This window comes from Stylophora pistillata, chromosome 8, assembly GCF_964205215.1.
Source record: "Stylophora pistillata chromosome 8, jaStyPist1.2, whole genome shotgun sequence".
Classification (NCBI taxonomy): Eukaryota; Metazoa; Cnidaria; class Anthozoa; order Scleractinia; family Pocilloporidae; genus Stylophora; species Stylophora pistillata.
In genome coordinates this window covers 19,983,940-20,010,755 of record NC_142526.1, presented here as the reverse complement: position 1 = coordinate 20,010,755, position 26,816 = coordinate 19,983,940, and the positions used below count along the sequence as shown (strand labels likewise).

General features: G+C 38.3%; 1 protein-coding gene across 1 annotated transcript; it reads right to left on the bottom strand.

Moving 5' to 3' along the window:
- Positions 1 to 721: 721 nt before the first annotated feature.
- On the bottom strand, positions 722 to 22,744 carry LOC111334704 (ephrin type-A receptor 7). The gene is made up of 16 exons (XM_088731915.1): positions 22,167 to 22,744; positions 19,827 to 19,874; positions 18,947 to 19,309; positions 16,729 to 16,931; positions 15,573 to 15,636; positions 14,016 to 14,112; positions 13,444 to 13,505; positions 12,900 to 13,064; positions 12,315 to 12,425; positions 11,663 to 11,850; positions 10,916 to 11,035; positions 10,577 to 10,647; positions 10,092 to 10,132; positions 9,650 to 9,746; positions 2,247 to 2,346; positions 722 to 1,895 (listed from the first exon to the last, which is right to left on the bottom strand). The coding sequence occupies exons 1-16, from the start codon at positions 22,192 to 22,194 to the stop codon at positions 1,824 to 1,826; spliced, it is 1,830 nt and encodes a 609-aa protein (XP_088588041.1). The 5' UTR covers positions 22,195 to 22,744; the 3' UTR covers positions 722 to 1,823.
- Positions 22,745 to 26,816: the final 4,072 nt, after the last annotated feature.

Below are 26,816 nucleotides of genomic sequence, written 5' to 3'. Positions count from 1 at the left end.
TAAGAATGATGGATTTAACTGAGTGGTTGTGAGGGTGAAACGTGAGAGTGAATGAAATGCGGTCGGAATCTTCCTCATGCGACGTTTGTAGTGCTGAATGTCGATCAATAAGTTGGGCGCGGTGGTAACCCGCTTGAACGACAGAAACAGGGTAACCACGATTATCGAGAAACTGGCACATTGACTCTGATTTGTGGTGGAAATCAGAGTCATCTCTACATATTACTTGGAGAAAGTTTTCCCTCGGGAAAACTCGATTTAAATGATGGAAGCTAACTTAGAAAATCCGCATAGCTCTTGTTTGTCATAGAGAGATTGTCTATCCGATACAAACTGTTAGCACCTGCTGAATGTTAATACATACCTTTACAGTAATTACGATTCCCAAATTGACTACAATCCTTACTGGCGTGAAGATCGTATACAACAGGGCTGACGGTCGATCAACCAAGCCAACTGGGTCGTAAAAAACTAGCTTACACTTTTAGACTCTCGTCTGTTATGGTTTGTTTATTAAAGGTTGCGCCAGAGATACCGTCGGCTTGCGCTACTATACAGGCACAGTAGCTACTTAGTGTAACAGTCATATAGTGGTTTACGATTAACTATGTAAGAGCTGCATGACTATCCCCGTACAAATCTATGGATGTAAGGCTGGAATAAGGTACAAGAGATATTCAAGGTGTTGTGTATTCATTTAGTGGAGACACACACTCTTCAATTGCTTACTATTACACTGTCTTTACTCATTGATCAAGTATCTTATAAGCTGGTACAATAGTCTTACTTAGTCACAGTACTTTCACTCCACTCAGTAATCTTACAGTAATATCACTAACATTAGTACAAGTACTTTTACTGTTCTCAATACACTACACAAGGAATATAACTCACATACATATCAAAATTGATTCATTAAGTGTATAACCTGAACCAAAATCTCCTCCAATAGACTCTAGAATCGTGGAATCCATTGTAAGAAAGAGTTTTGCTCAGCATGCAAACAATTTACACACATGTAATGGCCATCAAAAGTTCACAAAGGGGCATGCGTATGGTGTGATACGGTCTTGGGCTCGGTAAGGCGTCTAAAGCACCATGATATTTCTTAATATCCCCCTTGTAACAGATCAAGGGTTTTCGAAACCAAAATAGTAATGATCTGATTGGAAAATCCCTAAGGTCGTTTTGCGTGAGTTAAATGAACAGAACTATTTTTTTCCAGAAACAAGACTAATCGAATTTTTGTAGTTGTTAAAATGCCATCTTTAGGCTTTTGGGCATGCGGTCGCTATTAACCGTATACCAAAATCTCACGTCATCGTTCTTTAAACAGCAGAATTAAAGGTTGATATTAGACGTCTTTAGCTGTTTTAAAGGCAATCTGATACTAATAATTTGAAACAGAGACCGACTGCATCATTCAAACCTCTGTTCCAACAGAAAAACAAAAAGTCGTTGAAACGTGTTTTAATTGAGCTACAAGCAATTATATACTTTTACATTTTAAACACTACAAACTGTATTTGAAGTAAAAGCTTCTGCCAAAACATTGTCAATATTAAAAGTTTCTGCCAAATTTCCGATCTAAACTTTGAGGTCACATTTATCGCCTAGCAAACGGTTTTCTCCATAGTACTTTCAGATACAAACGCTACTAACAAAAATTTTTAAAACGAACACTTATGCCCCGAAAACATTAAGGAATTCCTTCATTTCCCTTCTACGTGGATATTTAGGTGGTAAAGTCTTAAACGAGCTTTGCGTTGTCGGATTAGACTTTCATCCTCCAGTCTTAATTGAAATAAATTGAACAGTTTTCATCACTCCTTGTCCATTATCATATCAAAGTTAACATAGTTCTTGCTGTCGTAGATTTCCAAGTTTACGTAGGTCTGGAAAAGAGATCAGATTAAGATGAAACGTGTCTAGGAATACTTCACTGAATAGTATTGAGAGAAGATTAGGCAAGTCAATCCTTCTGAGCTAAAAACATCCCTAGACTTTGTTATGGTACCTTCCCGTCCCTCCTTAGTGCACAATGAAATATCATATCTGAAATATTCTAAGCTATGGGAGTGCATGAACTATTCCTACTCTTCCCCCCTTTCCCAATCCCCCTTCCTCTACAGGAGGAAGGGGGAAACTCAAGGAAAGCTATAACCAGAGAGTAGTAATAATTGAGGCTATGATATGAAAATGATAGAACAAAAATATAACAGCGGGGAAATACTTTCAAACTAAACCTTTTGATCATCCAGAAGTCGTTTCATCGCCGAGCAAAGCCACTGGAATGTTGGTCTCTTTGAAGGAGCCTCTTCCCAGCATTCTCTCATAATCGAGTACCTGAAATAAGAATAACCATTTTTGATAAGTGTGTTGTATATTCTTGACATTGATACCTCATTATATTTAGTTGTTTGAAAGAGAAAAGAGAAAAAATGAAGAGAATAGTTTACATTCGGAAAGTCAAAGGTTCGACTCCTATAGGGACCGTACTCAGAGTTCTTATTTTCCAAGTACGCCTATGCCTTCCTCTGACTGACGTCATCATTCACATAATTTACTCCGTTTATCCGAGACCATTTACAACACTGTCTGAATCGCAAGAAGTGTATCACTCATGACTTTTTTCAGTCAGAATTCTTATTATACTTCTCAGTTAGAGCGTACGCTGTGCTTGGTTGAGTTAGCAGGTCGTTTTTTTCATTATGCGGCCCACATAATTCAACAGTTTGTTTGGTCGCCAAAAGAATATGATAAATATCTAACTACCCTCTTTCTCTCACCCATGGTGTAAATTATGGACCTCGCTTTTACCGCTCGCATTTATGGCTGTGCTTGGGCCTTTAATCCGAGAGGGAAAAACGCATGCGCAACATACAGTACAGACCACGAAATAGGTTAGGTACTTAAGAACGAGTCTGTAAGAATCAAACATCTTGGGAAATGAAAATTTTCAACCCTCCTTCAAATTTAGCATGCAGTTAGCCACTCAGGGGCGATAAATCATGGAATCTTGCTCAACAAACTGCTGGATATTGGAGTCTCGCCATCCAGTGTTGCCTGGTTCACCAGCTATCTCTCTGACAGACGACAAGTAGTGCGAATAAATTCTGTGTTGTCCTCAATCCGTTGTATCAGGCGTGCCACAAGGAAGCGTTCTCGGACCATTTTGTTTAATATGTATGTAAACGATTTACCCCTCGCTCCCCGATCCTGTTTTACTGAAAGTTACGTCGATGACACAAAACTTTACTTTTCTTTCCCAGTCCAAGACTGGGCTAAGGCTGTTGCTGACCTTAACGCTGACCTTCTACAGATTCGAAACTGGTGCTTCGCAAATCGTCTGCTCTTGAATCCTGATAAAACTAAGCTTATTATTGATGGAATTCGACAAAATTTAAATAATATCCCGGTTCAAACAACAACAAACATATGAAACATATGTATGAACTGCGGTTATGAGACGTATATGTGAACGATCCTTCGCAGATATGTTTGTTGTTGTTTGATTTATCATCTACGGGTTTATGTCGAATTAATTTGATGGCCTGCTCCCAGTTGGCTTGTTAGCTCAATTGGTAGAGCGCTGCACTAGTATCGCAGAGGTCAGTGGTTCGAATCCCGTACAGGCCTGAAATTTTTTTCAGGTCTGATTTTCACTATTGCTCAAATAGTGCTTTACTGCGAAGGATCGTTCACATATACGTAAATATCCCGGTTATTCGTCTCTCCCTCTTAGGAAAGGAACTAATCCCGGTGCACGTCGTTAAAGACCTAGGTGTGACTTTTGACTCGAGCCTTACTTTTCACAAGCATATTGTCAAAACAGTTTCCTCTTGCTTCTCAAGTTTAGCTCAAATTAATCGTGTTAAGCACGTGTTTGACAGATCGACCTTATTGATAATAATTAACACTTTAGTGTTTAGTAAGTTATTTTATTGTTCCTCTGTCTGGTCCATTGCAGCAGACACTAACCTCAAGCTCCAAGCGGTCCAATGCAGCAGACACTAACCTTCTCAAACTGCAAGCGGTCTGATGCAGTAGACACTAACCTTCTCAAGCTACAAGCGGTCCAATGCAGCAGACACTAACCCTCTCAAACTATAAGCGGTCTAATGCAGCAGACACTAACCTTCTCAAACTACAAGCGGTCCAGAATTTTGCAGCCCGGATTATCTCTGGTCTCAGAAAATTTGACCACGTGACTCCGCTTCTGAGAGAACGTCACTGGCTACCTATTAAATCTCAGCTATATCTCCGTGACGCCGTACTTGCTTTTAAATGTATGACTGGCTCCGCTCATACTTATATCTCCTCGAAGTCTCTAACACGTGGTGAGATAAGTGGTCGCACGACCAGAAGCTCCCAACATCTGCATATACCCTTATATAGAACTAAATCTGGACAAAGGACTTTCTTTTATTGTATATTAAGTCTATGGAACAGTTTGGATAATACCCTCAAACTCTGTAATTCTTCTCGTGATTTTAAGCGTAAACTAAGAGCCAAATTACTTGCTGTTTTCCTTTCTCATCGCTCTTTATTGTAACTTTGGCGAACAATTATCAACATTTTAGCTTCCTTAATTTTTCTATTATACTTTTTAGTATTAAAATTTTGTAATTTTTGGATCATTGTCACCGAAAAACCCTTTTTAGGGAGTGTCAATAAAGTTTGTATTGTATTATGCACAAACATTCCCTTTTTAAAGGTTGCAGCACTCTTGTTGCCATGGTAAAATTGGCTGCTTGTTCGAGGCCTGGGGCCTCATTTTCATACAAAAACATCGCAAAAAAGTGTAAAATGTTTATTTCTCTATCTCAAGCTAAATACAACATTACAGATTGGTACTTCTAGTATACATAGTGACATCAATCGTTTTTACTTTGATTCATTCAATTTTCCCTGGAAGTGAATGTGAACACACCAATAGTTTACTTATCTTGGTACAGTTTCGGTCATTTTTCCTGCAGGGTAAAACGGGGAAAACGTTTGTCTAAATTTCTCCAAAAGTACACCGATTCTGGAACTGAAACCACGCAATTAGTTGGTTATAATATTCTAGTTTTTAAATATGTATAAACCTCTGCGGGCCGGCCTCTACTTTTCATAGTGGCAATTCGAAGCTTAAAAATCAGATATTGCATACATTGCCAATGTTTACATCTAATTTCTCCACAAAAAACGTTTCAGACAAATGAAAAGTGCAAGACACTGAAAGATTTTAAAAAAAGTGACTAATCTTCATGCAGGGCTACCCCGACGTAATTACAAACATGTACATTAAATCGTGTGCATATCCTCCAGATTCCGAGTACTGTACCTTCTTTCATGGGACTGAGCAATCCGAAATTCTCTGACGATACACCATTGTTGTAATTGTCTGTCATTTGAAACATGTTAAAGTTGGCTGATCTACACGAAACTATCGTAACACCGGTAATATCTTGCACAAAAACCCGAATGAGCTGTTTCGAAACTTGAAAACAAAGCCTTATTTTAGAGATTTCAAATTTAATATTGCTTCAGCTTCAGCTGTCCGCGATAGAAATGATGACTTTCTCTACTTTTGATTAAGATGTTAGCGTTAGCCTTTTGCTTATTTAGCTGGTCTTCTTCTTATTTTAATAATGTATAAACTAAATACACGACCCCTCAAGCTGTTAGCTTTAATTATCATCGTGTTTAAATAAAGGTCTTATCTTATCTATCTTATCTAAACATGTACGTTATCACGATGGCTTTACGCTGGATTTCTCCATGAATTTTCTATCAGATCGCTCCAAAGAAGACGAGAAATGGACATTTTTCGATATTTCAGCAGATTTTCGCGCATTCTAAAGTAAAAACAACCAAAAAACAAAAAACAAACAAACGAAAAAAAAAACAAAAAAACAGAGGGAGACCTTGATTGAATGTTCATAAACACCTAGAGTGAGAGTACAAATCGCAACCTGTCAGCGGTAGTACTACATGTAAAACCCAGTTGGCACAATAGCAATTTGTAGGACATATATTGCATCTCCTTACAAAGAGCAGGTTCGGGCAGCTGTCATTTCCGGGTGACAGCAACTGAGATATTTCGAATCATCTGAAAACTGTTGGAAAACTGTCAACTATTTGCATAAGACATGATAACGAGAGACTTATCACCATCGCAGTGCGATCGAGTCAGTCAATGTTTCCTTCCATGTCTTGTTCAGGAAAAAATTAAAACAAAGTTGAAATAAAACACTCAATGAAATCCTAATGTCATAATTCCACCTTTCAAACTACTCATTATCCACACGCAAAGTGCAACTCGTAGCTCTGGATTGCTTCACGTTCTTCATCAGGAAAAAATAACAGTGATTTCATTACGATTATTTTCCACAATTTTTTTCCTGGATAGCTTTTGTAAGCTTACAGAAAGATGAATACAACGCAATCTTCCGGTGATTTACACAACAGGAAGTCAAAGGTCTCTTTAATTTCCCCCTGAGGTGGCCGGTTCACCAGGAAGAAGAGGGAGAGCATTTGGTCCAAAAACGTTAGTCTGTGGATATTATCAAGCTAATAACTGAGAAGATTGTGCCCGTTGATTCATCAGTGACAAAGTTGTGCTCCTCGGTCCATGTGACACCGAAAATAGAACCTTTGTAATTTTGTAGGCACTTAGGCCTGGTTTAGACACCGATCTTTTCATAGGCCGAACCAAATTCCTTGAATTAAGTACATGAAAAGATCGGCGTATCATTTTAGCGTATTTTGCTAGCAGTTTGAGTGGTTTTACCGGAACTGTATTTTAAACGGCCAAAAAGAACGGCTTCTGAATCAACAGGCGTACTTCTGTTAATTTGGGTTGGTCCAAATTCGAATTGAGTTCGGCTCATGAAAAGTTCGGCGTTTGAACCGGGCCTTACTATCGTATTTTATTATCAAGAAAAAGAAATCTCAAGACTCAAAGCCAAAATATTGTTCAAGCATATAAAAGATTCCCTTAAAAAGCTAAATTTATGGAAAATTAGTGTGATAAAATCCCTGTTCCATTTGCTGTAATGAGGGGATACTGAGTTGTTCAAAATCTCCACTTTGGGATGGTTTTCGCGCGAGTGATAGGTTTTACATGTTGTACTACTGCTGACAAGTTGTGATTTATACTCTCACTCTCACTTTACTAACGTTCAATCCGGGTTTTGCTCTGTTTTTATTTTGGTTATTTACTTCAGAATGCGCGGAAATCTGCTGAAATATCAAAAAATGTCCATTTCTCGTCTTCTTTGGAGCGATCTGATGAAAACTTCATGGGAAAATCCAGCATAACGCCATCGTGATGAAATACATGTTTATGACAAATGACCAGTGTTACGATTATTTCGTGTAGATTAGCCAACTTTAACATGTTTCAGACGAAAAACAAGTATAGCGGTGTATCATCAAAGGATTTCGGATTGCTCAAATTCCATGAAAGGTACAGTACTCGGAATCTGGATGATATGCACACGATTTAAGGTACATGTTTGTAGTTACGTCGGGTAGTCCTGCATGAAGGTTCATCAATTTTTTTTTAAATATTAAAGCTAGAGAGGAGATTTCTCTTCGGGACATTGCTCAGAAGATAACATTATTTCAATGTCTTGCACTAGAATATTATAACCAACTAAGTGCGTGGTTTCAGTTCCAGAATCGGTGCACTTTTGGAGAAATTTAGACAAACGTTTTCCCTGTTTTACCTACAGCAAAAATGACTTTTTTTTTTAGTTCAAGTTTACAGGTTTATTAGGTCTTCTAAAACAGTTACAATAAACATCGCCTGCAAATAGCGTGCTAATCTAGGTGGGCGATGTTAAGGACAAACAAACACGAATTACTAATTGAAGGCGTTAAAAAAGTTGTTTTTGAATACATTATTTGTCAAAAGAGGAAAAAAAAAGGGACAAAAAGTGAAGAAAAATATTAAAATTTATGATTGATTTGTAGTTAAGATGCCTTTTTTATTTGAGAAATAAGAGCGCTAGTGTCAGCATAACTGTCCAGAGTTTCTAGAGTTTCAAATAGTCAGACATCTATATTTATACAGGATAGGCCCTTCAGTGTAGTAAACACTGGTATCAACGGGGGTCCTGTTACCCACCCATCCCACCCCAGGGGAGGACATCCATCACACAGTAATCTCGTGCGTGGGAAATTAACGTCTCCTGCCCCTAACCCTGCAGGAGACGGGACCTCCATTTATTCGTCCCTATCCGAGAAGACTAGAATATCTAACCATTTCTTGATGTTAAAGAAAGGAAGCATATTCTTCTCAGTTAATTTTAAGACCCTGAGTGTTGGTCCGGCCGGTATTGAACTCTCGACCTCCCGCACAGCAGTCCGGCGCTCTCCCAATTGAGCTAACCAGGCGGCGGTTTAATAGTAATGCTTGAATTTTCTTTTTGAACATGTGCTTTAGTAGTTTCCGATAGCTTTCGGGAATGCTGTTCCAAAGTTTAGCACCGACAATGGAAAAAGAGTTTTCATGATGATTGAGCCTAGAATGATTAATATAGTAGTTACCAGAAGATGATGAGCGAGTATTATACTGATGTATGTCTTGTGTAGAAGTAAATAGATTACAGATATTTTGAGGTGCAGAGTTAGCGGTTACATCAAACATTAAGATTGATGAAAGTTTGAAGTACACCATTGAGATTGGCAGAATGTTAGATTGGGCAAAATATGGAATCGCATCCGTTCTGAAAGTCAGAAATTGATGAGGCGAACGGCTCTCTTTTGGAGTATAAGAATTTTTTCTAAATGAGATTTGGAAGCTTGGCCGCAGGCAATGAGGCCGTAAGATACATAGGGAGAAATTAATGAATTGTAAATACTTAGAAGTGTTTTTAAAGGGACAAAGTGTCTTAGTCTCGAAATAATTCCAATATTTCTGCTGATTTTTAGAGAAATATGTTTAATGTGGTGTTTCCAGGATAAATGTTGGCCAATTATTACCCCTAAGTATTTAACATTATCCTTACGTTCAAGTTCAAAGAACGTTTTAGTGCGGCCATTATAGGCCTTTATGCAAATGTTAAAATTAATGCGTTTTTGATATGGATGAAAAATTATATAGTTTGTTTTCTTAATATTTAAGGAGAGTTTATTTGCGATTAACCAGACGACAACTTTAATTGGTTCACAGCTGACGATAGCTTCGAGGGATTTTAGGTTTTTATCAGCGTATAAAAGGTTAGTGTCATCAACAAAAAGGTAAAGGGTTAACTTGACTGAAACTGTACCAAGATAAGTAATCTATTGGTGTGTTCACATTCACTTCCAGGGAAAATTGAAGTACCAATCTGTAATGTTGAATTTAGCAAGAGATAGAGAAATAAACATTTTACCCTTTTTTTGCGATGTTATTGTATGGAAATGAGGCCCCAGGCCTCGAGTTTAAGTTTACGGAAAACAGTAAAAAATAAAGACTAATTTTGCTCTCCTTTCGGCGTCAATACCTAAAGTTAAAGTGAGAAAAAAATATAGTATTTCCTGCAGATGCAAATGCATTAACTTTGGTGGCAGGCGGCAAGACAGGTTAATTTTTGACGTTTGCTTTTTGTCGCAAATTATATGCTTAGTCTTCCTATTCGGACTATAAGATAGTGCAGTTCGCGGGTATACTTACAGTTCTTGTGAGATATGTGCTGGCCTGGGCATACGGTACCCTGCTTGCAGCAAATCAGCTACTGTTTTGGACGTTTTTCCAGGATAAGGTGACTCGCCTGAAAGGATATGTGTAACAAAAGACTGGACGATTCTTCAACATCCTGTTTCTCAAAAGGAAAATTCTTTTAGGTTTGTTGTATAAGCTTTTTTTTATAAATTTGGGCAAACCGAGGTCGAGGTCGGGAGCAAGAATTTAAGGAATTTTGCCTTCATTTTGATTTTACAAGTCAGTAACTGCACAATTTTATCCCATTCCCCATCATCACACTTCAAAATATCGCCAGAGATCTTCAAATTCAGCGAATCTACAGTATTCTTACTTTTTCCAGATGAAAGACAATTTATAATCAGAGAGTGATGTCCCTTAACCAAAGGGAAGTTCTCCGCATTACTCTACATACCAATGGTAAGGACCTCCCAAAGCACAATGCCGTAAGACCATCTGTATGATATAGAAATATTAATGAGATCTTAATCTGTAAATTATTTTTTTGAGCCTTATGATCAATCTCCTCAAGATACCCTTCATCACACACTGTAAAGTGCAAAATTAATTAGTGCTGATTGACTGAAAAACATCGCTTGTTTTGGTAATTGAGGTTTGTTTAAGCATACGGTTCACTGGACACGCAGTGGCTATAATACTGCATAAAAATCTTGTAAATAGATTTCGAAAAGCGTTTTCAAAACGTGTCAGTCTCATTCTACGCGGTTATGTCATCAAGAAATCAAGGGAAAAAGAGATGTTGGGTTTCAGCAGACCATTTACACACCTTTACTCTTCAACTGATTTTCGCAAAACTTTACCAAACGCCCAAGAGGTAAATAGAACAGCTGGAAACTCACGCTTAACGCTTTGGAAAAAGAGAAAGTAGCAAAAACTTACACGTCACTCATAGTAGTTGATGTTCCATAGAATAGAGATTCTGGAGGCATCCACTTAATGGGAAGACGAGCCTTAGATTGAGGAATGGCAAAAACAGGAAAAAAACAGTTATGAGAATTGAAACAATATAGTATTCAATGATTTCTTTAATATTATTATTATTATTATTATTATTATTATTATCATTAAATTTAAATTTATACCGCGCAGTATCTATAAAAATATTCAACTGCGCCTTCTTTCGAAGAGCTTACTGTAGAGGATCAACAATTTTTAAGTGGGAAGCTAGCAAAAGCTGTATATACACTCGTCTGAGGAGAAAGTTTACTCAGAGCTCACCTGAGTCTTTCTAGTGTAGATGTCTTCCTCCAAACCACGTGCTAAACCAAAGTCCGATATCTTACACACTCTGTTGTCACCCACTAACACATTTCGAGCTGCTAAGTCACGATGAACAATCTGCAACATAGGAAGTTATTCCCAGACGTTTTAGAAGAAACACTAAATCTTTTAATTTTTTTCTCAATTTTCATATTCAAGCCTTTTTTCCATTTTTTACCGCACAACCATTCATTTACTTGTCACCGATGTCACCAAATAGAGAGTTCTATTGTAATTTACCTATACTGAATAGTCACCTTTTTACGTTAAATCGAGGAAAAGGTTAGTCTGTGTATTTGAAGGTTCTCTCCTTTGTGGTAACGCTAAGCTCTAAACAAAGTGACTGCTTTCTTTTCACAAGGTACGATGCTTAAAATCTTTTCCAGATAACCTTGTGTTTTTGTTCAGTTACGTTGAATGATGATTAATTGTGAGGAAGAAGCCTTACTGGACGAAAACGTAGGCGTAAACTTTAAACACTTTTATAATTTTTCGGGCCAAGCTGATATTGAAATAAGATGTAAATTGTGTGATCAATGGTTTTCCTAGTTTGGCTAATTACTCTTGTAATTTTGGCTATTTCCCGAGGGTGATTGTAGAGTTTGAGTGTGGATGATATAGAGCCCGATGCAAACTGCAGAGGCATTCGGTATTTTATGGTCATGTAATTTCCTCGTTTTCAGCTTCGAAAAATGTCACGTTCACCTTCATTGATGCTAAATAATTCATGCCATCAGCAATCATCCACGCAAAAGATAAGAGGTCCTTCTCACTGAGTGATGAACTTGGTCCCTTTTCTCCTGTATTATAAGTGTCCTCAAATCCTCTGCTCTTACGCAGGTATCCCAACAAATCCCCATATGCTAAGTACTCCAAAACTATTAGGGAGGGATCTGGAATCAGATAAAAGCCAAAGCTTATTCCAGATTAGTCAATTAATTAGTCAGGCACAATGAATCATCTAGATGGGGGACAGATGCTTCTCTGCTGCTGCCCCGTACTTATGGAATGCTCTGCCAGCTGAATTATGTGATATTCAATCATTTTCCTTTTTTAAATGTAAGCTGAAAACTTATTTTATTCGTGCAGCTTTCTCAAAGTACCCTGTCTGACAATTACTTTTATTAGTATTACTAATTAAGTTTCTTATTAAGGTCCTTATTCCTAATTAAGATGCTTATTATGGATGCTCCACATTATTCTTATTTTTAACATACATTGTTAATATTAATGTACATGTAATTAGTTTCATAAATTTAAATTTACTGTAGTATTCTAAGTTGTTAAGCGCTGTCGATCATTGAATGAAAGTAGTGCTCTAGAAGTTATTAAATTAAATTAATTAAATTAGATGTACCTTTTTCAATACAACAACCAATGAGTTTTACAACATGAGGATGAGGCTGCAAGGAGCTCATAAGGTGCAATTCAGTAATAAAATCTTGCAAGTCTTTCGGCAGGGCATTACCTAGAACGTAACGCAAAGGTTTAAATCAGATGATCGAGGTTAGAGAGGAATGGCAAGGAGAACCCTCACCACATCTTAAACGGACGCAGACAAGAATACGTAAACTGCTAGATTTGATTGCTAGATTTGTGGGACGTTAAAGAACCCACACACTCTTCGAAAAGAGTAGGGCACGTGGTGCCCGGTGTTGTGGTCTATCTTTGTGTAGTGTCTAATCTAGGGTGAATTGGGGATGGAAGGTGAGATCAATACATGGACTGAAGTGGCTGCATCGTGCGCCTCACGAATTCTGACGTCCGATCTCACCTTAACTGATTGTAAAAAAGCACGACTGATTATCTATATAGTAGTTTGCCCTATTTAAATGTTAAATTGTTGTTGTTGTTGTTGTTGTTGATTGAGTGAAACTTTGACTAATTACGGTCTATTAATGACATTTGAAATATTTTGGACAAAGAAAGGTGATGGACCTACTTTTTAATGATTTAACAGCAACTTCAGCACTCAAAGGTCCATAAACTGCTTTACAAACTTGACCAAAGTTGCCACTTCCAAGTACTCTCATTGTGGTTATTTGTTCACGGTCGAGTTTAAAACCATCCAAATTTTGGTACTCAACAAGAGAACTGATTGGAATTTCTAAGGAGAAATTTACAATTGTAAGGATCAATGTGCAATCCACGAGTCTTTTGACTTTGCACTGATTTGAGCGAAAAAAAAGCCGTACACAACTGCTTGTTTCAGTTGTCTCTGTTCGACACAGGGCAATTAAAGCGACCATATGTGTATCTCCTCAAGGAGATGATTTGTGCTGCTGGCGGACACACCTTATTGAATTAACCTTTTTTAGTTTTACGAAATCGAACACATAAGAATGAAGTTTGTTAGCATGCTTGGTTTATTTTGTTTGTTTACTTGACTATTAGTTTTGTTTGCTTTTTTGGTTGGTTATATGATATAATTTAACTCGGATTACAATTATAATAGAGGTAAATAGTTTTTAAAAGATTGGACTTACCATCATACACCCTAATGTTGGATTCTGCTGCCCTTTCCTCATTTCTTCGGCCTCGGTCCCATCTGTTCCCCAAAATACGAAATCATAAAACTATACTTTCGTTTCATTATAGAAATTCAGTAAGATACTAACCAAATGATTTGATTAAAAGTTATAATATTAATAGCATTTTCAGATTTACAGAATTTCGTCGAAGTGTGTATCACTTTAAGCGTCTTTGTGGTGATTCAATTTTAGCTACGTTCAAAATATATTTCACTTGAAACTTACTCAACTAGTTTGAAACATTTTTTAAGCGAAAAAAAAATTAATTGAGCCACAAATGTCATCTGAATGTGTAAGAAAGGCTTCCACCTCGACAAGTTAACTTTCGACAAAAAAGAGTACCACGAGTTTTATCTGCTAACCAAAATGTTTCCTCTCTTTTTGTGACTTAGTGACTTTGTTGTGTATCGGTAAGTTCTTGTGCAGTTCTGAGACGTCTTTTCTGAGGGTGTGCTTTATCTTAACTCGTTTGCGGAGGCTAAATTTTCTACATTCTTAATTCTGTGCTTGATAATTTCTAAACTTACCGTTTCCAAACGATGTAAAAGATGAAACACATGATACAAAGTATCAATATGGCAGCCAATGCGTAGACGATCTCTAGATAGGTCTCAGTCTCGGAATCTGCCCAATAAATGTACATGTACGCAAGAGCAAATTAAAATGACAATTTGTTCCATTTTTTTAAGAGACAAAATCAAAACTTATTGTGAATTGCATGGCACCTAGACCGCGGAGAGAAATTGCTCTTTTTTTTTTTGCTCACGGGGAAAATTGTTTGTATCACTCAAACTGCGACACATCGAAATAGAAAGGCCAGCTAATCATGTTTCATTTAGTCCTAGTCTTTTTCTTCCCACCTTCTTCTTTACGATTGTTAGAACTACAGAAATTCGCTTTCCGTAATAGAGAAACTTAGCGTAACACTCATTAATCGTTCCTCGTCAACTAGTATCCTATTTTCTTCTTTCATAACACCCATTCAACAACATACTCCTTGATGCAGGCTCATCAGGGTTATGCCTTACGAAGAAAACAGGCTGTTCTTTCCGCGGTTGTGGCTGTACTTTTTCGAGACTATAAAACCGCGGGTCAGAGACAAGAATGGATTTTGCAGAGTACTTTTCGCCAGAAAAGATGAAATTATTTTAAAATACCCACTTTGACTCCAGTTTTGCTAGTTACTCGTAATCCATCACTGCAGCGTTTTTCAAAAATTAGATGAGACTAAAAAGGGACAACTAAGAAATCGGAACTTGTTAAACTAGTTTGTATCCAGAACTTGCAATCGCTTGGAGGTCCCAGTTGTGATCGTAGCGATCGAAAATGCCAGCGATTTGATTTGCAATTTTTTCAGATGCTAGAGATTCCTCGTTGAAAGAAACAGACCGAGAAAATCTATAATTAGAACTTGAACAGAACGCAGCAAGGTCTTGTACATTTAATAAGGACGGTAAGTAGCATAGAAGGGTAAACAATGTTTATCTTCTATCGAATCATCTGTTTGTGTCGCTTCGGTTTTGGTAAACAACTGGACCTCTGCCTCTCAAGTCATCACTTTGAGGTAGCAAGAGAAACTCCTTCAGGCGCTTTTTCGAAGTTCGTATTTTCTTTTGGCACTGTAAGCGAAACCCACGTACGGTTAACAACGAGGTCATTTTGTAATGATGGGCAAAATTTTGGGAGCTGGTGGATTTATACCATTTGATTTGTGTTTAAACTTTGATTTTCCCGCCATGTTTAACGCGGCCGGCACGAAATGCCGCGGGAAACCGCTGACGAAAAACGAGTCTTTTAGCCCTCTTAGCAACAGACTTGTGGTTTAGTTCCTCCTCTCTTAACTCAAAAAAATCGTGATGTAGCTCTTCTAACTTATGGTTCATGAGAGTCTTCCATTTGAATTTTGTGGTGCCACTTTGGCCCAGCGGAGAGACACAAAAATCGAAAACACCTCGACTGATTTCATTTTTGGTTAATTATAAATTGATAGAAATAACGAGGGAGAACTGCTGAAATACTTATGAGGGTGTAATTTAGTCTATCTTACGAGGGAAATGGCGTCATAACGAAGTACACGTACTAACCGTTTCTCAATGTAAACATCCTCACCCCTGCAGGTCCTCTTCCGATCTGGTTTATAGCAAATACCTTAAGGAAAAGAAACCGAATTACTCATGTAAGAGGATTGTTCCTCAAGAGTACAGAACGACGTTTTCGTATAGAACTAAAAATTGACGTTCTTTTTCAGTCATCGTGTGTTTCTCGATCATGCTTCACCCTAAACAGCCATAATACTTAAGAGAATATTAACAGTGCATCCGTGGAAAAACCAAAAATGGGATTTTTGTGGCAAAGCTAAAAAAATTTAAAAATGTCTTTACTTTTGCACACACAGTCGCCCCTAATAAGACAAGAAATGCTGTGTAATTTCTTTAAAAAGGGTTGTGCCTGTTCATCGTGGTAAAGTAAAATACCAATTAAAGTAAAATAATAATAAAGGGATAAGGTCGGCTTTATCGTCTAATGGAGACTAGTGGTATGCAGTCGAAGCGTCGCGATTCACATCATAAGTGACTACACCATGAGACAAACGATATTACTTCATTATTAAATGCTTTGTGTTTAACCCTCAAACACGTTTCTTTTCTCGAGGAAAACCAACTTTTCGCTTCCATCGCCTAGAATCCATCAATTGGGTCCTAGCAGGTCGAAATTTGTACAGTTTCACTCGCTTGGCGTTTCAAAGATATAGCGTCTAGGAAAATCTAACCAACAGACACTTCCTCTTCTGTAAAATGTAAGTTTTGTAGAAAGTCAGGTTGTTTAGTAGCTTACTGAGCCACACGAAAAACCAAAGTGCTTTCTTTAGTTTCAAAAGAATGTTAGTGATAATAACAATTTTTCGAAATTTACCATTTTTCTGAATTCCACCAAACTACGTAAGTAATTTTCCGAAGGTATGATCTTCAAAATGACGTAAACTAAAGTTAAGTGAAGGCTTGCATGACCTAATTTGCATAATGACAGTACAGAGACGTTGTGTTTGTGTGAGAATATTTTGGACTTGGGGTGGGGTCGGTCGACGTCATTTTAATTGGCACAATAACGTAGAATGGAAATTATAATTAGCTCTGACTTTACCTTTAATTGTAGCCACGGCACGTTGATTTTATCTGCCAAACCGAACCTAATTGTACAGAACTACCTCCCTAACTCGAATAAGTGATCAAATGTTTCTACCTGCAATTCATATGTTTTTCCCGCCTTTAAATCAAACTGCACTTCCATTTTCTTAGTGGCAAGAGTCTTGGTATCTGACAAATCATCCTCTCTGACATAGATCACGTGGTATTCTTCAATAATGCCGTTCTTTTCCTTCAGAGTCCAAGATACAACGACAGTCGTTCCTGGTTGTTCGACGAACACTTCCGGTTTACCTGGAACTAATGTTTTTTTTTTTTTTTTTTTTTTCTTTTTTCTTTTTTTTTAACAGAGAGATGAATAAGCCCTCATGAACTCATCCTCGGAGACCCAGGGGCTGAGTCGATTTGAAGTTAGGGCGTGAAGAGCCCCTGGGGACATTGTCTTACAAGACTAGTTCCAAACGTTCACAGTTGTTCTGCCATCTGATTGGTGCCAGAAAAGCTTTGTGTTTTTCTGCCCAATCAGAGTGAAGTGTGCTTTAGAGTCCTTTCGTGTGTTTTAACATATATTAGTAGCTCAGTTGCTCGCTTTGTTTGTTTGGACCGTGCGACGGAGATTTACTTGAGGTGAAAAGTTTCAGTCTCAGCGCACAATGTAAGAGAAATCCACCATGTCCGCGAAAATCTTACCGGAAATTGTACTGAATACTTTCGCAGGTATCACTAGAGAACGTGTTTTAAAGTTTGCGAGGTTTGTACACAACACGATGGTTGCAGTCATTGATATGTCGCTTTAAACGTTAAACGAGATTCAAGCTTAAATCTTTCTAGATTTTTTGCATAATTTGCTGTGACTGAAACTTTGCCAATCCCGGGAAGTTATTTCGTCGCACGGGCCACGCAGGTATGTCGAGCAACTGGTTCTTGCGCAACTTTCCGTGAGTGCCAAAATCTAATCTCATCTTCGCTTAAAAAAAAAAAAGAAAAGCTGAGCGTGGAAACTTTTGCTTATTAGATGTGGGTAGATGATCCTGTTCTACTAAGCTGACATTTGCAATAAAGTGAACCCACCCTTTCCATCCAAAATTTCTTGGTCTTTGGTTTTGTTTTTCCCACTGAAAACAGCATCGGATCGATTCCCAATGATCAAAGGTATTTAACTTGGTCTTAAACAATCGACATAAGAGGTGAAATGACAATGACCAAGGGACAAGAAGAGAATCCGTGGTCTTCCTGGCTCAAGAATTTCAACACTCTAGGCAGCAGTTGAAAGATTAAACTCTTTCCAAAGCCCTTCGGTAACTGCTTGAAAACATCTCTCCTTCCCGCGATGTTCTCGTTAACAAGTTTTTGTTCAGATTTTAATTAGCTAACCGGAAACACAGCTAAGCTTTCTCTTAGCACTTGCTGGAGGTCGTCCACGAACTCAACGTTCTCTGCAACCTTGGCCGTATTGTCTTTACTACTAAGATTAGATTTTGGCGCGCACAGAAAACAGAAAGCTACGTAGGCGAATGCACCAGTTGCTCGACATACCTGCGTGGCCCGTGCGACGAAATAACTTCATGGGATTGGCAAAGTTTCAGTCACAGCAAATTATGCAAAAAATCTAGAAAGATTTAAGCTTAAATCTCCTTTAACGTTTAAAGCGACGTATCAATGACTGCAATCATCGTGTTTTATACAAACCTAGCAAACTTTAAAACACTTTCTCTAGTGATACCTGCGAAAGTATTCAGTATGATTTCCGGTAAGATTTTCGCGGACAATCTGATCGACTTCTCTTACATTGTGTGCTGAGACTGAAACTTTTCACCTCAAGCAAATCTCCGTCGCAAGTTACAGCCAAACATAGCGAGAAACTGAGCTACTAGTATATGTCCGTGTTAAAACACACGAAAGGACTCTAAAGCACACTTCACTCTGATTGGGCAGAAAAACACAAAGATTTTCTGGCACCAATCAGATGGCAGAACGAGTGCGACCGTTTGGAACTAGTCTTGTAAGACAATGTCCCCAGGGGCTCTTCATGCCCTAACTTCAAATCGACTCAGCCCCTGGGTCTCCGAGGATGTCATGAACTTCATTCCTAAAATCAGCTGTGATGTAACCTTAAGTCTCTACACTGAAACAACAGATTTAGCCAACAAAGAATCCTTGACTGTGCTCTGCTCCGCTCCACTGCTCATTATGTTATAGCCTCTGGTAAAAGACGCTCTTATCCAACGACAGCGCGCGTTATAAACAAACATCATTATAAAAGCAGATAGATGGGAATTTGTGTGATATTCTATTTATTCCAGGATCTGACTTACCTGATCCGTTAGTCCTCAGTGTTATTGTTGAGAAGTTTGCGGCAACTCCATACTTTCCGCTCGCTACTTCGCTCACTCGGTTCTTAGCGTAGATTCTCATGGTGTAGAATACAAATGTAGATAGATTTCCAACAAAAACGCGAGTAATGTTGAGGCCATCCCTTCTTGGTATAAAAATGACGTCATCCCCGCAAGCTTTATCGAAGCATTTATTCTCGTCTTCACCTTCACACTGCTTTCGGCAGTCGACGTCATAAAACACCTGGGTTTGATCACCGGTCACTGCAGGAGGCTGCCACCGTAATTCCAACGCGCTTTGGTTAACGAAGATAACTTTGAAATTTTCCGGGGCTGATGGTATAACTGAGTTAGGATATGTTGTCAGAAGACTAAAAACAATATCTAATCAGGAATGATCTTAAACTGTTTTATTTTCTTTATTATTTCGAGGGAAATCCGCCCTCGGAAAGCTAAACGGCTGCCCGATAAAACAGGTCATAACGCATGTTTCCTTCACTCGAATATATTTATAATTTTCCATGTTAGTCTGCAAGAGCAAGTTTTAAAGAAACAGTCTAACGTATTTCGTGTCATCTCTGTGCTAGATGGCTATATCTGGGTATTGCGTCATATTGTTCAACAGTAGCTCATACGGTAGAAATGACACTTGTGAAATATATACGTTTACGGATAAACGTCTCACAAAGATGTCAAAATTAATCACAAGTGAACCAAAATTTCGAGATATCAGGAGAAGAGTGATGCACTAGTAGTTTAAAATACGTAGAGGTGAAGAGAGCCAGGCGCCACAAACATTTAACCGATTAAGTTTAATTGGACGGGTACTATTTAAACCACAAAACTATATTTGCATCCGTACCTGTACAATTAAAGCCATTTTCGTCGTTGTATTTATCTTTTGGGCAATCTGAAGAACGAAATGAAATAGAATTATTAAGATTACATTATCAGTCTCAGTGAAAGACGAATGAGTTGAGCTTAACTATGGAGTTGAGCGTTTTCTTTATGCAGTGACAAGTGACGGAGACAAAGCCCATTACCCTTCCCTATAGCCTTCATTCATGATACAAGTCATTCCTATCACAAACGCTGAGTCACTTTCCAAAATACTACCTATTAAGAATCTTTTCGTTTCAACTGGGATTTTCACATACTCATGTGGACATTGATCCTGTCAAATTTGAATTCATTTACTTTAAATTTATTCTCGTAAATAACAAAAGAGTTATTATTTGATTAGATTTTTTAATTTAAAGTAAAAGCTACCCGCACCATTTATTATTTATGCTTAGATTTTAAATTCAGGTTTTCTTACGCTAATGCTTCTGCTTATGTCGCAGTGTAAACTCGTTTTAAGAAAAACATCGCTATGGGAAGATTAAGACAAAAAAGAAACGAGGATGGTCAGGGGGATGGCAGAGATTCGCTTGAAATTTGAACGAGGAAACTAGATAACTAAGGCTTGAGGTTTTTAGGATACACATCCGTTAAAAAATTAATTTTCTGTCTAATCCTAGAGAATGGTGCTTTTTCGTCTCATGATTAGACTTTCTCTATTTCATTACCGAACTTATGTTCGCCGTATTTCCTGTCTTACTTCTTTAACATTGCTGATCCTGACAGTCTGCAAGACGGATTACACGTAATTCATAGAAACTAGTAATGACCTGGTTCACTCTGGAGAGTCTCTGTGGGTGAAAGACAGAGCGCGAAATTCGAGCTTTGCTTCGTCGTAAGAATTCGAATCATTTTTCTCCTACGCTCGTACTCGTGACCAGACGCAAAAAACACTTATTCGTTCTTTCAATACCGAGCTAAAAATTGACTATCTATTTCTGTCATATCGTTTTGCTGGCCTGAAAAAGTCTAACATCTGAAGAATTATTGGTACTTCTACAAATTGTTAGTATATACCGCTGCATTCTCTTCCTGTATTCTACATATTCTCCATGTTTATTCATCTGACGTTCAGTGAACTGGAGTAACAACTGGAAGCTGGCCTTCAATGTTGACAAATGCTCACTCTGCACAGTAACACGGAAACCCAACCCCATAATTTGTAACTACAAAATGGGAGAGAAGGTTCTTAGCAGGGTGAGAGCGCAGCGCGATCTTGGGGTACTTATGTCAGATACAGCTAGCTTCAATGATCCCATCTACGCCCAGGTAAACAAGGCTAACAAAATGCTGGGTTTTATTCGTCGCACTATCAGTGGAAGCAAAATTTCATTACCAACTCTGAGATCCCTTTATGTGGCTCTCGTGCGTTCTCACCTTGAGTACGCCTCTGAAATCTGGAGCCCAAAATCAATTACTATGATAAAAATAATAGAAGGGGTGCAACGACGTGCGACTCGGCTTATGTTACCCGATTATTTATTCGGCTTATGTTACCCTACTATAATGAACGCCTAAAACGTCTCAACCTGCTACTACTGGTTTACCGCAGAGAAGTCGAGGATCTTTAAACTTTTTATAAACTGAAGTGCGGGCATTTTAACTCTTCACTTAATTCGTATTTTCAATTTTGTTCAGATGAGAGGTTAAGATCACATGCAAGTAATAAACTAAACATTAATAGATTCAGGACAGAACTTTTTAAGGGAAAATTTTGTAATAGGATTCCGTATCTATGGAACAATCTGCCTGATGCATTGTGGACGGCCAACTGTAGTGTTTCTTTTTCTTAAGAGACTATGCACTATTTTTTATAACGATAGGGTTTTCGACCCTGAGCACCCCTGTACCACCTGGGCTAAACCAGTACTTAGTTAGTAAGGTTGTTAGTTAGTTAGTTAGATTACTCAGTTAGGTAGTTAGCAGCTAGCTAATTACATACCTTGATTAACTTTTTATATATCTGTATTTGGGTTGACTAGCATGTATGGTTCGTCATTTCCCTTCTAGTCTTCCCCACTGCCTTGTTATGTAATCCAATTTGTTATTATTGTGTGTTCTTTTGTTTATTCCCATTTAATTGCAATGAAATGGAAATAAATTAAATTAAAATTAAACTCATGTTCCAAAACCCATCGCTTTGACAATTCAGCGGTAGAACACCTTGCTCGTGAATACCATCAGTAACGCAACCAAATTTAATTGGTCATTGACATTTTATTACCAGAGTGAACTAGTTTATATATCATTATTTGACACTGCACTGCCACATTATCTTATTTTAACATATTAAGTGGTATACCTTTGCATTCTCCTGCTGCATTTTCCATCCCCTCCCGGCATATACAACTTCCATTAAGTGAATTGATGTTCCAGACCCCATCACTCTGACAATCCAGGCTTAGAATGCCTTGCTTGTTAAAAGCATTAGTAACACAGTTAACTTCAACTGGCTTTGAGTTGTTCGCCGGAGCTGTTGTTTGTGGTAAGAAAACCAAGCTACTAATTCGAGGCAATTCTGGGCAGACGAAATAACTAACAGTGAGGGAGAAAAGGACACTACATGAGCCCTGGTCATGAAATGCCAAAAGGATGTACTTTTTTTTAACTTCTACACGAAACTTTTGAGTCACTTTGATGCCAAGAGCTGACGGAGCTGTTTTTGCAATCTTTATATAGCTAGCCTTGTTTGTCAGTGGGTCGAGAATTGATTGTTGCCAGGACTGATGTTCGTATAAGTCGAAATAGTTTTTGCAATAATTCCCTCCTTTGTCAGAATACGATGAACAGTTAAATGTTCGGTACTCGATGGTAACGAGGACTGTTTTCGCCCCACTGTGGATCTCGATGGAATCGCTTCTTAGCCAGTTGTTTGGTTGTGGAAATTCATCCCGAGAAAGATCTCAAGTTGAGTAATATGTCTGCTTTGTCCACTATTGGAAATAACCAGTTCAAATAATTAAATCGTGTAGTGGTTAAAAGATGAGCCTAAATTGCTCAATCCCCTTGGAAAAGCCATTTTGCAATGACTGAGTTAGAATTCAATTAAGTAGAAGGAATTTAGCAGTAGTTCCGCTGCTTGTAGACAACTCTAAGCTTTGGTTAGAAAGTGATTTTTCAAAAGATATTAAACAAGGAAAAAAACAACATTTTGTTTCCTAAGATCTCTTGGAGTTTCATCGTAGTATTAATTTAAACCTTCAAACCCCTACAGTTAACGAAATATACTGTTTGCCAATCAGTCTGAACTTTGTGGTTTAATTTTCTCTGACTCAAGAATTATGGTTAGGGTCATTATTCACTAAAAAAAAATTAGGAAAACAAAGTTTAAGGCCCAAACGAGTCCCGCTGGGGGGGGGGGGGGATGGGGGGGTTCTCTCATTTTAAAATGAGGGAAGCAGTACCCAATCAAAATGAAAAGAAGCAAAACTGAGTGATTTGGTATTTGAAAAATACTCCTTGCCAACCTTTTTGAGTTTCATTGCGAGGCCTTTTTGAAGCTAAAATCCCCCGTTTACCTTGAAAGGAATGCTATTACTTTCACAATATTTAGGTACAACTCAGACTACTTTTCGGGAACTAACAACCAACAAAAACTTTCCTAGTTTCGTAATTGAGTTGGTTGGCACCACCAACTAGTATCAGGGAAGCGCAGGTTCGAATCTCGTCGAAGCTTTAATTTTTTATTTTTTTGTGTGTCACAGCCCTCTTTTCTGTTATTTTAAATTGCATCTCCACTGCGAGGATCATTTCTTTTACTTGAATTCTTCTTTTTACAATAGATAAATAATAGACTCATACCCCTCTCGGCCCACCACTAGCAGTCGTTGGCCTTGATGGGCTCCAAACCCATGTTTTCTCTGGAAATGGCTGTTTCTCTAAAATCACTGAACAGAAAATATGTATTTTGATATGCCACACTTTGTACCCCAAGGTCATGTAAACACAGAGAAAGTACCCTTTCGTATTGGTATACAATGATATTCGTGGGTGTGTGACTAAAAATTTCACAAACGCCGTCACAAAGCCACATCTAAACACCCTTTTAGACCAATGAGTTCATGCGAAGTATCCAAGTTATTTTGAAAAAGATTGTTCCGTTTAAGCAACGACCTGGTCTCTGGTAAATCAAAGAATAAAAAATATCACCCGTTCATTCAAAAAGATGTCGACACTTTTTAAGATCGTTTTTCAAATAGCGTAATACTGCACTGATACGGAATGATGAGAGCACTAAGGCTCCAGAGTAACTAAAGTAATAGCGTAAGGCTTTATTTATCCATACCTTGCTTAGTTGATGTAAGAGTAACAAAGAGTAGAAGAATCCAAACTGCGACTAATAAGTTGTCCATCATTAAAGCAGATGTTGTGAGTTCACCTGTTGTGAATCAAGAAAATGAAATATGTTATCTCTACATACAACTCAAAGAAAACCCAATAATCCAGCTTCTTTAATCCTATCAGGGTTAAGTCTTTCAATGATTTAAGCCTAGAAAGGTGCTTAGTGAGATGATGAGATTTTGGTGATTGGTTTCTCGAGTGAACGGTCCCTGAAATTCGCAAAGTTTTTCTCCTCGACGTTTCTTTTGTTCGTTCCTTTTCCATCAAAATAGCCATGAACATGAAATGGGCCCCCTTCACTTGAGGTTATAAGAAAATCATGCCTTTTCAACCTGAAGGCACAAGAAAATATGCCTTTTCGGTCAGAATGGAGATAAAAGACCAAGCTGGGCATGAATATCCGAGTGGGTTTTTTTGATTCTGCACAAAACTTTGCCCGGGCTACATACGAACGTACAGAAAAACTGGTACTTATAAGTGAGAATTTGTGTCAAAGGAGGTAAAAAACTTGTCTGACGTGAATACGGATATTTTTGGTCTTGTCACGAGCGCGGGATAAAGAAAAAAAAAAAACTTTTGGATGCTGCGCCCCGATGCCTTACCAATGAGCCACAGAGACTCTACGGCAAGCTACTGAGGTCAAAACTAGTATGTGACATGCGTCATGAAAAATGCTAAGACCAACAATGTAGAAGGTTCCGTGTGAGTTCTTAGAAAGGAGAAAGATGGTGAATTGTCGGCACGGTAAAAGAAATGAATAAAGATGTTTTTGCCTAAGGAGGTGTTGGACTCTGACTGGCGGTGTGACCAGACCACGTAAATGGCATTCTGAAGCATGAGCTGCGCTCTTTTTAAAAAAATTGGGTTGAAAGTGCCCAATTCATTCTTGTAAAGACGAAAAACTTGCAAGGGTTTTTGGCTATTTAGTTGGAATACACACATTGCCGTAGGCCAATCTACAATGTTAGGTTCGTAATGTACATCCAAATTTGAAGTCTTGCAGTTGACTATTTGTGTTTCTGTGAATGGCTACATGGTGGTTGCCTGCGTGCAGACGTCTCCTATTTCCCTTTTTGCTCGTGGAAAAGGGAGAAACAGACTTTTCTGCAATTAAATCATGTACCTTGACGGCCTTTTTCTTGATAGAAAGCCCTGTCTTACAGGCTTTGGAACTGTAGCTATTAGAAATTTCTTCGTCAAGTTCTCGTAAGTCAGTGCGAAGTCCACGCCGCCTTAGCAGTTTTCTCAGACACTCTTTACAAATATGATGTGATTTATCAGGCACTGTCAATTGCAAAGAAATAGTTTCCCCGTACAAGTTAAAATTTTCCGCGCCCTCGCGCAAGATTTCGATCGCTCTGCTTTTCGATCGACGAAAAACAGTACACAATTGCATGTGTTTTTAATTTGTTTTGGCTGGAAAACCCCGCTTACATAAATCACCGCATACATTATCAGACCAGATTTGATAACAACCAATCGGCGTTTAGTCAAACAACTGGCCCTGTGTGTCAGCCTATCACAGCCTGTTACCAAGATCACGAGAACCCAGCGGAACGCTGGAACACAATAAGCGACGGCTTTTCGCAGACGTCCCTTTTCCGGGTGCAACAAAGGAAATAGGAGACTGTGTATCAGATAAGTCAAAATTAAACAATATTTAATGATCAAGCTGAAAAACTTTCATCTGTACACGCTTTTCATTTTCATTACATGCTTTTTATCAAAATTACTCGATGAAAAAAAATCGAAAAGTCGCCTTTGACTTGCTCGATTCATTTTCTGATTGTTTCCACATTGTTTCCTAAATACGCGACAGCTAATAAAAATTATTACCTGCAGTAATAGTAACGACCGAATAAGGTCGTCCTCGGTGTAAATTAGACGATCAGTCCTGAGTAATGGTCTGAGGCGGATCCAGGGGTGGTTCGGGTGGTTCGGTCGAACCCCCTAAATTGTCTCTCAAAATGCTGGAAATCATGTTTCCGAAGACCTAATTTTCAAAATCTCCCGTGGGAGCATGCCCTCGGACAATTCTCCGAATCCCCCTTGACTAAATCCTGGATCCGCCACAGATGGTATAATTTTGCCTGACGTCTTGATCAAAATGAGCCTCAACTTCTCTAAAATGTGATAGCTGGTATCAGTTTAAAGTCTGGCTTGTTTGCATATTCCACCCGATTGGATTATTATTCACTGATTAAAGTTTAAGTATGAACAAGTCTTGACCGTAACGGTCAGAGATATGTCCTAGAATATCCTACTCTGTCAGTTTGACTTAGCTACATATCGTCAGAGTGAAACTGTTTCTATCATGCTTTACAGAGTGGGACATTGGAATTTTCGCGTTTTTGTGGTTTTCGCAATTTTTTATATCAGTTTTTCGGTTTTTAGTGCCCTTAAACTTCGGTTTTAGCAATAAAATTGTAAAGACGTCTCCCTTCAGTTTCATTCTTCCAGGAAGACGATAATTATGAGTGCTAAAGCTTATCATATCAAACTCACGGGGTACAAATAGTCTCTTACTGAATTTCGTGACCACGCCCACTTCATCGGCCCACTCAAATCGAGTGCGATTTTTGGATGTTATATCATCTTGTCGACTCTCTGT